This window comes from Ctenopharyngodon idella, chromosome 6 (assembly GCF_019924925.1).
Source record: "Ctenopharyngodon idella isolate HZGC_01 chromosome 6, HZGC01, whole genome shotgun sequence".
NCBI classification, from domain to species: Eukaryota; Metazoa; Chordata; class Actinopteri; order Cypriniformes; family Xenocyprididae; genus Ctenopharyngodon; species Ctenopharyngodon idella.
Window position 1 is genome coordinate 11,795,639 of NC_067225.1, and position 12,106 is coordinate 11,807,744.

At 37.1% G+C, this 12,106-nt stretch overlaps 1 protein-coding gene and 1 long non-coding RNA gene across 5 annotated transcripts in view; one reads left to right on the forward strand and one right to left on the reverse strand.

Annotated features, from left to right (window-relative positions):
- LOC127513925 (uncharacterized) overlaps positions 1 to 12,106 on the forward strand; it is a 757,994-nt gene that overhangs the window by 693,777 nt on the left and 52,111 nt on the right. The window lies entirely within an intron of this gene.
- The window catches only part of col18a1b (collagen type XVIII alpha 1 chain b), a 54,459-nt gene continuing 43,582 nt past the window's right edge, over positions 1,230 to 12,106 (reverse strand). For all 4 annotated transcript variants that reach the window (XM_051896065.1, XM_051896064.1, XM_051896063.1 and 1 more), the window contains 14 exons: positions 11,152 to 11,223; positions 11,006 to 11,071; positions 10,885 to 10,918; positions 10,701 to 10,754; positions 10,537 to 10,571; positions 8,735 to 8,848; positions 8,494 to 8,650; positions 8,219 to 8,283; positions 7,996 to 8,124; positions 7,232 to 7,264; positions 5,463 to 5,819; positions 3,627 to 3,824; positions 3,096 to 3,211; positions 1,230 to 2,996 (listed from right to left, as the gene is read on the reverse strand). In XM_051896065.1, the coding sequence (XP_051752025.1) occupies positions 2,792 to 2,996; positions 3,096 to 3,211; positions 3,627 to 3,824; positions 5,463 to 5,819; positions 7,232 to 7,264; positions 7,996 to 8,124; positions 8,219 to 8,283; positions 8,494 to 8,650; positions 8,735 to 8,848; positions 10,537 to 10,571; positions 10,701 to 10,754; positions 10,885 to 10,918; positions 11,006 to 11,071; positions 11,152 to 11,223 (1,635 nt within the window). In that variant the 3' untranslated portion in view covers positions 1,230 to 2,791. The remainder of the gene's footprint in view (positions 2,997 to 3,095; positions 3,212 to 3,626; positions 3,825 to 5,462; positions 5,820 to 7,231; positions 7,265 to 7,995; positions 8,125 to 8,218; positions 8,284 to 8,493; positions 8,651 to 8,734; positions 8,849 to 10,536; positions 10,572 to 10,700; positions 10,755 to 10,884; positions 10,919 to 11,005; positions 11,072 to 11,151; positions 11,224 to 12,106) is intronic.

A 12,106-nucleotide genomic window follows, 5' to 3' on the forward strand; every position in this document is an offset into this window, starting at 1 on the left:
AAAAAAACTCCATGAGATGGCTATGTAATAAAGGGAAGAAATCTTGAGAGAAACCAGGCTTAAAATACAAAATACTTTCTGCGCGTTGGTTATGGGAGTGTTTTTTTCCATCTATTTCTGCCATTGGGATTTTCAGAAAGTCTTCTTAAAGTGTTATGAACCAAGTCAAACAGCTATGAGTATTTGCAAATCTGACAAAAATTAAAAAGGTACAAATGTGTACTTAACGGCTTTAGTGGAAAGAACTACAAACCCATGAAGCATTGCGAACAGCATAATCTAATTAGTAACAATGAACAAATGCATTTAAAATGCTGATTTTATATAAACATTATATTTTAAGTTAAATTGTATTGGAAATATTTAAATATTTTGAGAGTGTAGGGAGCATAGCCACATTATAGTAGCCTACTACATTCGATAGACACGTCGGCGCTCCCGCCATCTTGGAACGGTCGACACTCACGGTAAGAATCAATGATACCACAACATTGCAAAAACCACCGAGATTTAAATTCCCGAAGAAATGGGATAACCTTTCACAGGTAAGATTACTTTTTAGTGTCGTGTTAGCTGACGCTTTTATTGTGTTAGTTTAGTAAAATCATCAGCTGAAGTCTATCGCAGATATAGATATTCATACATACTACGGTTGCAGACGCTCAGTTATGTTGCTCTCGAATGTTCACGGACCAGCTTTGACCGTTTCAATGGCGGACGGCTTGCGTATAGCGGCCAAAAGAATCAGCCGCTAATGAGGCACAGCATCATGGGTAATGTAGTTTTTTTTTTTTTAAAACCACAAATTCCGCTGTTTAACAATGTTATTTTAAAATTTTAAAAAGTTTAAATAATGCGGCCTGACTGCTTCAACAGAAGCAAATGCTATCAATTAACAACCTCATAGCTCACAGAAAGGCTGTCTTTAAAGGGTTATAAGTTATCGTTAAAAATCAATTTCCCTATGGAGAAAATTGAGTTTTTACTTATGGAACCAGACTGTTGAACATTAGAAGTCATGTGTTGAACATGAACAATGTTTAAACTTAAACTTAAATAACATTAAACTTAATAATGATTAGCTTGTAGGTCTTGTTCTGTCTTGTTCCAGCTCTTGACAGGAGTGAAAGAGGTAGTTGTAAATGATTTGCTGTCTGGCAAAGCTGAACCTTATTCATGTTCTAGTGACTTCGTAACGTGGAAACAAGGAAAACAAACGACAGACGGTGTGTGTATGTAAAAATGATGTTTATTTTTATAGTTGCAAAAGTAGATATCCAAAGAATTGGTTGCGATTCGTGCCAGACATGACTGGAATGGTGCATAACTATGTCTCATAAAGGTTGAGAGATAAATTACATTTAAGCCTGGCTCTAGATTTAAACTCAGAGTAGGCTGTCTGAGCCCGATTAGTCCGATACAATCATATTTCTTGAAACATCTGATGGAGATTGTTGCAAGCACCAGCTTGAATCTCTTTGACTGTCTTTATTTACTCTTCATACAAGAGTGCTGTTATAAAGTTCAACAGCACTGGGAAGTTTTACTAATTATATCACTGTTATGCTTGTCTCGGTTTGCAGATAGAAACATCATAAACGGGATTTTTCAGGAATCCTTTCTATCATTATGGCACCAAGTGTCTTTTTGTGTTATGAGTGAGTCATTGAATCATTCACTCAAAAACACTGATTCTTTCAGAAACAAATCCACACTAGCGTGTTTTGCTCAGAGAGACACGGTAGCTCATGCTGTAGCTAAATAGACAAGAATAACTGGCAATATTGTTACATATACTGTACACTACCATTCAAACGATTGGGGTTGGTATGATTAGTTTAATTGATTTTACGCTCTTAAAAATAAAGGTTCTTTATTGGCATCGATGGTTCCATGAAGAACCTTCAACATCCTTGGAACTTTCCATTGCAAAAAAGTTTATTTATAGTGGAAAAAGGTTCTTTAGATTTTTAAAATGCTCTGAACTGATCACTGAAAGGTTCTTTGGGGAACCAATAATGGTTCTTCGCTGTGAAAACCCTCTTTTGGAACCTTGAGTGTATTTTCCAAGTAAATATTACAGTATTTTTAAGAGTGAAACAACCAATGACGAGTAAAAAATAGAGGTTGTATTTATTAATTAATGTAAGTGCCATTGAAAATGCAGTAAATAAAAGTAGTAATGGCTTTGAGATTTTTTTAGTGGTCGACTGTAAAATACAGCAGGCTGTAGTAGTGTAAAAAATAAAATAAATAATAAAAAAAACTAACAATGATTTACCTATTTCAAGTCATCTTTCTTTAGAGAAAGTCAACTAGTCGTTTTGCACTACAATCATGGAAAGTTTGATGTGATTGAGTTGCAAAGTATAAAAATGTAAAAAGGTTACATAGATAAGTTTATATAAAAGCATTTTAAATACAAATGTGAATGACAACAAAGTAGTTTAAAGAGAATTAGTTATTAAAATTTAGAATGAAGCTGTTTTCTTTGGCAAGGTATTGCGAAGGCTGTATTTTAAAAGTTGTTTTTGCTTGTTTATGTGTAAGTCTGATTTTTCTTTTCATTGTATATTTTTTGCTATGATAAAATGTTTGTTGTAAGGCTTATGGTGTAAGGAAGAGCAATGTATATCATTTGATATACTGATGGCTGTCACACAGCAGTTAATACATAAAAAAAAAATAAATGGTCCAATTTTTTATCTAAAATACACGTTGATGAACATACAAAACCACTAGTCACAAACCAAGTTTCAGTTTGTGATGTGACTCAAGCACATGTTTTGGTTCACTCAGCAGTGTAGCTGTTCTCGATGCACAGTACGATAAAAGAGCTGGCGCAGCCGTGTGGCAGCTGCTGAAGAAGGTAGCCATCTTGGAGAGAGGAAGCCATGCCAGTGACTGCAGGATTATCAGTTCGCCATGTTTCACAGTAGCTGTCTGTTTGCCTGTTTCCACGAGTGCTTGATCCATGCCATAGCATCTTCTCTGGCCTATTGGAAGTGGTTATGGTGAAAATAAATTTCAGGTTAATCGTTCTAATAAATTCTGTTAAGGTTCTAGTTGTTTAGGAATGTCTTAGACCCGCTTACCAGGCATCATCATTGAGAACATCTCGACCATCAAATGAATAGATGTGCACATTATCATTCATCCTGCCCTCTGAGTCACTAAAGATGGATTCCCAGTTACTGAACAATTCCTCATCCTGTGGGGAATATATTAAAGGGTTAGTTTGTGCAAAAATTAAATTTCTGTCATTAATTCCTCACCCTCATGTTGTTTCACACCCGTAAGAGCTTTGTTCATCTTCAGAACACAAATTAAGATATTTTTGATGAAATCCATGACCTTTCTGATCTCCCTATAGACCGCAACGTCAAAACTAATTTCAAGATCCAGAAAGGTATTAAAGACATTGTTAAAATAGTCCATGTGACTACAGTTGTTCAACCTGTAGATGAACGAAGGTCTTATGGGTGTGGAACGACATGATGTGTGAGTAATTAATGACAGAAATATTCATTTTTGTATGAACCAACCCTTTAAACATTGTGAAAGACTACAGTATATGCTGTAAAAAATAAATAAATAAACTCTCTGCGACAAATGAAGGATCTTACCTGAAGATTTACTATAGGAAACCGATCTCTGTCAATCTTTCGAACAATACTGTACAGATCCTGTAAGCCGGATGACAGGAAAGCCCTGAATGTTCCTTTGAGCCCAATTGCTTGTGCCTGTAAGAAGCACTTGTGATCTACACCTCTAATGCCCCGCATGTCGCCCCGCTGGGGTGAGTTGAGAGCAATCAGGTGCAGCTGGAGTGACAAAACAGATAGTTATGAATAAGGGAACTTGACAAGTTTATATTACAATAAGATTACAAACAATATAGATTATATAAAAGGACATCCGCTGACCTTTATCACTTTCTACACTCTAAAAAATGCTGGGTTAAAAACAACCCAAATTGGGTTGAAAATGGACAAACCCAGTGGTTGGGTTAAATGTTTGCCCAACGTGCAGGGCAGTTTTATTTAACTCAACTATTGTTTAAAAATTACTATATGACTGGCTTAAATTGAACCCAAAATAGGATGGAAATTAAAAATCAGACACATAATGTTAATTTCCAACATATTTTGGGTTCATTTTAAGCAAGCAATACAGTAATTTTTAAACACTAGTTGAGTTAAATAAAACTAACCAGCAGGTTGGGCAAGCATTTAACCCAACAGCTGCGTTTGTCCATTTTCAGCCCAATTTGGGTTGTTTTTAACCCAGCATTTTTTAGAATGTATTGTTAACAAATTCCCATTTATTTATTTATTGTTTAAAATACATGCTGGAATGTCACATTTTTAAACTATTACACTGATTTGACTTGAGCTGAATAATGACAATATTATCGGCAGAGCCGCTTTTTAGCTGAATTGGACTAAACTGAATCAACACTGAACTGAATTGAGCTTAATAATGACACTATTGTTTTTTTTTTTTGTTTTTTTTTATTTGTATAAAGCACTATATAAATAAATGAGACTTGATTAATGCTAGTTGAAAACTGAAACAAATCATTTCAAATAAAAAGGTTTTGCTACAAATAGTTCTTATCCATCACTTTAACCAACTGGGTTGGACATTTTCTATTATTCTCTATTTTTATATGCTAACATTCAAAAGTTTGGGGTTAGTGAGGTTTTTTATTTATTATTATTATTTTTTAAAGAAGTCTCTTATGCTCACCAAGGCTGCATTTACTTATAGAAGCTTGTTTCAGCCACAGAATTAAAAAATTGAAAAGATAATTGCCACTTTTTATCTCCCAGTTCTTACTTTTTTTCTCATAATTGCGAGTTTTTATCTCGCAATTCTGACTTTGTAACACACAACTCTAGCTTTATATCATGCAATTCTGAGAAAAAAAGTCACAATGACATTTTTCTATTCAGTGGTGAAAGCAAGCTTCTATATTTACTTGATCAATATATATAAATAAATATATATATATATATATAAAAAAATTTAAAAGATATAGGCATAATAATATGTAATATTATAATAATATTTTCTATGTTAATATATTTTTCAAAATGTAATTTATTTCTGTGATGGAAAAGGTGAATTTAAAGCATCATTACTCCACAATTTAATGCAACCTTGCTGAATAAAAGTACTAATTTCTTTCAAAAATTATATTACTGACTCCAAACTTTTGAATTGGTAAAATGCAAGGCAATAGTTAGAATAACGTCACCTTATTTTATTTTTATTTTTTTATAACTAATTTTTGTGAATGCTTGTTAATGTGAGCAAGCCTTTCAGCAAGTCCATTAGCAATTGATGATTGTTTATAGTTTGATAAAAATTACTTTCCTATTATAATTTGTTGGAAATTCGTCATGGTGCATAGGCAAAAATAGTAGACTAGCAAACAATTATGATGAGGTGCTTACCGCAGGACCTGATGTGTGAATGTGAGCTGGAATCTTGGCTTCTTCAATGACAGGCCTGAGGTGGTGCGTACGGTCATATCTTCTGTCAGGATAGCCAGACTGATCCGGGTGGCTGCTGGGAGTGTGCTTTCTGGAATCAGGATGGTGATGGTGAATTGGGTCGACTGATGGAGAGTGCCGTGGATCAGTTGGGGGAAAGGAGTGTGGAAATGTGTGTCTGTTGTATGGGTCATATGATGGGTGGTATCTGGGATCATGTGGCACAGGATACTGGGCTTCTGGTTGTGGAGGAGCTTGTGGGGAAGATGTAGTGGGGTAGTCCTGAGAGTAGCGAACCACTGCTTCCAACTGTTTATCCTAGAAACCAACAGTGCAAAAACAAAGGAGAAGAATGCAGTCACATTTACCACTGCCTAGCAAATGAGCAACCCATGATCAGAAATTTAGCATAAGGCTGGAAAAGTTTCCCATGGTGATTTCGCATGTGTTTAATAGATGTGCAATAGATGACTTTCTACATAAACATTTTTTGTTACACTGGTTGAAAGTCTCCTCATATCCTGATAGTGTGATTAATTAATCATAACTAACATTTCTTTTTCCTTGCAGGATTAATATATGTATATGCTTTTGAAATCTAAATGTCCTCAAACCTTGGGCCTAAGTCAGTGTGTGTCTGAATCATGTCCAAATATAAGAAAATGCAAATGAAACTTAGGGACAGCTAGACAACTATTTAAATATAATATGCCTACGATAACCAATGACCAAACAAACACATGATTTGGGCAGATCTTGCTTTACCTAGTAACAGAAGGGTTTGACATATGAAGAACCAATCATATTGTAGAATGCTTTGCCATGCTCCTATCCTACATAAACTGTTGTATTCCTTTTGCTGGTGGGATTCTCTGTGATTGATATGAGGTCCTCTAGGCATGATTAAAGCATATTATAAGGCATAGTCTGGAGTTTGCCTGGGTTTTTGCTACGCAGCAAGTTAGGGAACACTAGAGACCTTATTCCCAAGTGATAGTGTTCAAAAGGGTCAAGACACTGGCCAACTCAGAGTTAAAGTCAGTTGTAGTTTTTGTGTTTCTCTTTTCTTTAGTGATTCTGCTTGTTAACAGCAGGTGTTCATCACTAATGCTCAATCATCACTTAATTAATCGCTTAATTATCTCATTAACTTTAACTCTCCTTCAGTGTTACTTTAACACTATTTAGAGAGGGAACATATGTACTCTAAGCAGAGTTGATTTAACTCTGGGGATTTTGCTGTGAACTAAAAAGGGTTTTCCCATTCGCACCAACTCGAGCAGTAGATAACTCTAGAAGAATCATATGCAGAAATGTAGGATCCAACGATTAACAGAAAGTGAATGTTTGGGTTTCCATCTCAATACAATTGTCTTTTCTGCAGATGTGAGACCCACTAGTAAAATGTGCCTATGAAAATCATTAATATTCAAGCTTGTTAGCTTGTTCAATACCAAGACAGGCACAGTTACAGGCACCAATGCGGAAACCAAAACAGACATCTGGAGGCTGAAAACTGCATCGCTACACTATTGACAATGGACCTTTTTTTGCCCCTGAAAATGTAGATGAAATTTAACTAATGTACTTTAACTGAAGTATTTAACTAATGCACCTTTACTCATGGCTTGTATTGTTACTTTTGTTAGTCACATCATGCATACATAATAGGCAAAAGCAGTTTTTTGTATTATAAAAGGGTTTATTAATTACTTAAGTCTGTTACTCACCAGACTCCTGGGGAAAGGGGTATATTCTCCAAGCTGAAATGAAACAACCAGAAACATCAGAAATATTTACAAAAAGGTGGTAGGTACATGTACATACATGTAGGTACATGAATGCCAAGTAATAAACCTCTGGGCTAATGCAGCAGCACTAACATGAGTTTATTAGGATTAAGAAAATGCAAATATGATGCTATGGAATACAGGAAATATAATATGTAAGACTGTTCTTAAGGCCAACTTTACTCACTTTGTTTTCTGTCTTCTGTTCCAACATGTGCACATTTGAGCACCTTTCAAAGTTACTCTATTGGCTGCGACAGTGAATGGATGCATTTGGTGCACCTAACAGAAACTTCTCTTTGATACTTGTCTTTGCAGAACTAAATGGGTGTTTCAGTGGACATTTTAAACCACTTTACCTGCTTTGCCTATTGGTTTGAAACTAATTGAGGAGTACACACTCATTCTGCAGAGATAAATACTTGTTCTATTTGAATGGTCAATCACTCTGACATGTGCTGTTGTCCGCACACAAGTTCACAAAGACAAAAAAACGAAGGCCCTTTATACTTTATTTTCCAAATTTTGCTCCATCTAGCTCACATTTGAGTCTTTCAAAGTATGCTGGGTTGACCTTGAGGGTGGATGGTCATGTTCATCTCATATAACATGGACAGGTGAAGAATACTTTAGCCTTTAAGTTTGTAATCTTCCTACATGAAGATGTACATGAGGAAAAAAACTATTAAAGCCTAGACAATTACCAGGACTTCTCTGACACCATCCTGTTCTCTCATATAAAGTTTTCTGTTGTCTGTCAAATAGATTAGCGTGCCTTCTGGATGATGAATAGTTGATGCAGCCATGATGTCAAAAGACCTCAAAAACATAACCTGAGGAAATGAGAACAAACTAGAAAAGATTAATTATCTCATAAAAAATGTGTTCCCGCCAACAGTAAGCAGTGTTTCAATAGTGAAAACTCACCCCAGTTAAACGTCCAGGGGCTCCAGGAGGTCCGGGTGGCCCAGGTGGCCCAGGAATACTGATTGCTAAAGGATTAAGGTGTTAAAATGAAAGGACAACTTTTTTTTATTTATGAGCTTTTTGCATTTAATGGACAGGACAGCAAGAGAGAAGACTGGAAAAAGGGAGAGACAAGAAATGAGATCAGGACATGAAGGAGGTCAGATTCAAATCTGCATCCCTGGGATCCCAAAAAAGATCTTTTACGTGTGAGTGGCAGTGTGTGGATTCCTTACTTTGTGAGGGTCTGTATGCATCTGGCAGCAATGGTCCCGATGGTCCAGGTGGACCTGGTGGGCCAGGACTACCTGGGCGACCCTCATAACCGATTCCCGGGGCTCCAGGAGGCCCCGGAGGACCTGGAGGTCCACTAATAGATTCACCCCTAGGGCCCTATACCAACATTAACATTTAGTCAAGTAAGCCACTTTGAACAAAAAGAAGAAACAATGATTAATCATTTAATGTATGTGTCACCGGTGGTCCGGGTCTTCCAGGTGGACCCTGTACTCTACCATGATGAGGCTCGTAGAAACCTCCTCCTGGTTCTCCCTTCTCCCCTTTAGGACCAAGCTCACCTTTCATCTCATGCTACAGCATAACATATTACATAATTGAGTACATTTTCAGCAAAACATTACTACATGCAGGGCTTGACATTAACTTTTTTGATCACCAGCCACTGTGGCTAGTGGTTTTCCAAAGTTAGCCACTCAGCATTTTCACTGGCCCCAATTTTGACATCGATACCATGGGGGAAAACTGCCATATAGATATCTTTAAAGGAGATCTATAATGCTCCTTTTCACAAGATGTAATATAAGTCTCTGGTGAACCCAGAATGTGTCTGAAGTTTCAGCTCATAATCCCCCACAGATCATTTATTATAGCTTGTCAAATTTGCTCCTATTTGGGTGTGAGCAAAACACAGTGTTTTTGTGTGTGTCCCTTTAAATGCAAATGAGCTGCTGCTCCCGCCCCCTTTCCAGAAGAGGGCGGAGCTTTAACAGCTCACGCTTCAGTCGCTCAACAACAACAAAGCTGGAGAATCTCACGCAGCCAAAATGAGGATTGTCAGTAACGGTGTTCAGCCTTACATTGTTCAAACTGGAGTCGACACTGATGGAGAGACTCAGGAAGAAGTTACAACTTTTAGAATGAAACTGGACGTTTCTGAATGGTTAGTGGATAAATTTATGTAGTTGCTGTGGAGTTGATTCAACTCATCGACTAGCATGTGCCGTCATGTTAATCTTTTATGCAAATCCAGCATTGAATTGACCCAACATGGCAACAGCACTCTACTACAACAACTCTTCCTCTTCTCTAAAGCAGCCCAACATGGCCTCACCCACTTTGTTGTGTGTTCTCGGGGGCGGGGTTTATGTAAATTTTGGGGTTTGTGATGTCACCAACCCAGGAAGAAGCTCATTGTAGTCCCTACCAGCCATTTGTTGTAGTCCTTAAAAAGTGATTTCTGTAAAAGAGAATATCTCCCTTTGCATTGAACTTTGAGCGTCGTAACTTTGCAGATGTTGTTTATGCTCAAACAGCAAAATTACACACTAACTAAAGTTAAAAAAAGTGAAATCATAATCAAGGACCTCTTTAATATTATCTCATAATTTGCTGTCACTTTAAGACCTGACGCACGGATCCATGATACTGATACACATGCGTTTCCTTTCTCAACTCACTTTAAACATAACTAACTGCATTTACATGAATACTGTCCAAGACCAGCATTTTGACATTATTTTGTGTGTATTTGACTGTTTAAGCACAATAAGCAGCGAAAAAGAACCCAACATGCAATAAACGCTGAAATTCAAGCCCTGTGACACCAACAATATTCATCTGGTGTAGTGACAAATTGGGTCCCCCCCAAAATCCGGTCTCCTTTAGGACCCCAAGTGATCCCATTGGTTGAAATTGCTTTTAATAGATTCTCTCTTTAGCGCCTGTTTACAATTCCTACAAAATCATGTTATGATAAATGCTGTTCAACTATGTTATAATGACCATTTATTGAAAGCGTTTCAGATATTTCAGTATCTATGTAGCAAAAAATCTATATTTTTGACAACACTACATTGCACTGAGTTTATTGTTCCAGGCGCCTTTTTAAAGACTACAACTGAAAAACAATAGTGGCTAGTAGAAGTGATTGCGTTACACACCACTGCTGAAACACACCCACATTTGGCGGGTTGGCTGGTGTTAATGTCAAGCCCTGAATACATGTAAACAGAAAACTTGTGTAAGGTTGGAAACATTACCTTGAATGCATAAATGTCAAAGGTGGTAGTGAGACCTACAGCAGATAACAATGACACTCAAGTTACATTCACATTTCACAGTTCAAAAAACAGAGATGATATTCACTACTCTGAATCTTTATATCTGTTCCTATAAAAAGGCTTGATGCTTCAATAAATCATACCTGGCAAACCAGGGATGCCAGGCGCTCCTCTTTCACCCTTGTCCCCTTTGATAGCTGAGGTAATGAAATTCGAGATACATTTACATCAGTTCAGTTAGCAGCTGCTTTTATTTAAAGCAACACACAAATTCTTCAGAAGACTCACTGATTGGAAAATGACAAATCAGATTCATTCTCAACTCACCAAAGGGAAACCTTGAGCCGTCATCATCATAACCCTTAAGGTAGATCACATCAAAAACTGTGAGCCAGTACAAATGCTATTTATAGCAAACAAACATACAAGATATTAGTTCATTACTCACATTCAGTCTTTCCACAGGAGCTGGAGGTCCAGGAGGACCGGGTGGCCCAGGCGGACCAGGGGGTCCCTAAAATCAGTATAAAAAATATGTACTTCTATAGTAACAATGAAAACAAAATACATAGTAATAAAGTGCTTATTTTTTACCTGATAGCCAGTACCATACCCTCCACCCGAATCACCTTTCGACCCCTTTTTTCCATTCAGACCAGGTCGACCCTTTTTGATTAAAAAATAATCAAGAATATACCAAATTATGCTCAAAAATCAAGCTCAATCAAAAAATTAATGTAATAAAAATGCATTTAAAATATAGTTGCAAGCAACAATTAAACTTGATTAGACCAATGGACCCATAGTTAGAGCCATTTTTAGGGCCCGAGCACTGATGGTGTGAGGGCCCTATTGTAATTGTTCGGTCAATTCTTCTTCTTCTCTGAAATGAATCGCATTTTTGAGGGCCTAAACATGCTCGAAAACTCATGAAACTTTGCACACGCATCAGAAGTGGTGAAAATTTACGTCTAATATGGGGTTCAGAATTAGGTGTAGCAAAATGGCTTGATAGCGCCACCTACAAAATTTCAATTAAGCGCCCTTTGCGCTACGTTTCACGTACAGGTATGAAATTCAGTAGACATATCTAACAGCCCAATCCCTACAAAAAAGTCCCTGGGTGCAAAATCTGAAAACCCAACAGGAAGTCAGATATTTTGAGTTTTCTCTGCAAAATTTGTGTAGTTTTTGCCATTTCCAGACGTTGTACTTTAACAAACTCCTCCTAGAGCTTTAATCAGATCAACATCATATTTGGTCAGTCTAATCTAAAGGCCTTCGTGACGTTAAATTGTGAAGATCTTGAGTTTTCACTGAAGGGCGTGTCCGTGGTGGCCTGACAAAGTTCGATGTTTCAGGAACTTTGAAACAGGAATTTGTTGTAACTCAGGCATACACTGTCTGATCTGCCCCAAACTTCACATGAGTCCTGGCCTGAAGACATCTACATGACAATATTCAGTTACAGTCATACCGCCACCTGTTGGCAGCAGGAAGTGTGGCACTTTGAAATGACTTGGCCATAATTCTCCTGTATTTACTCGCA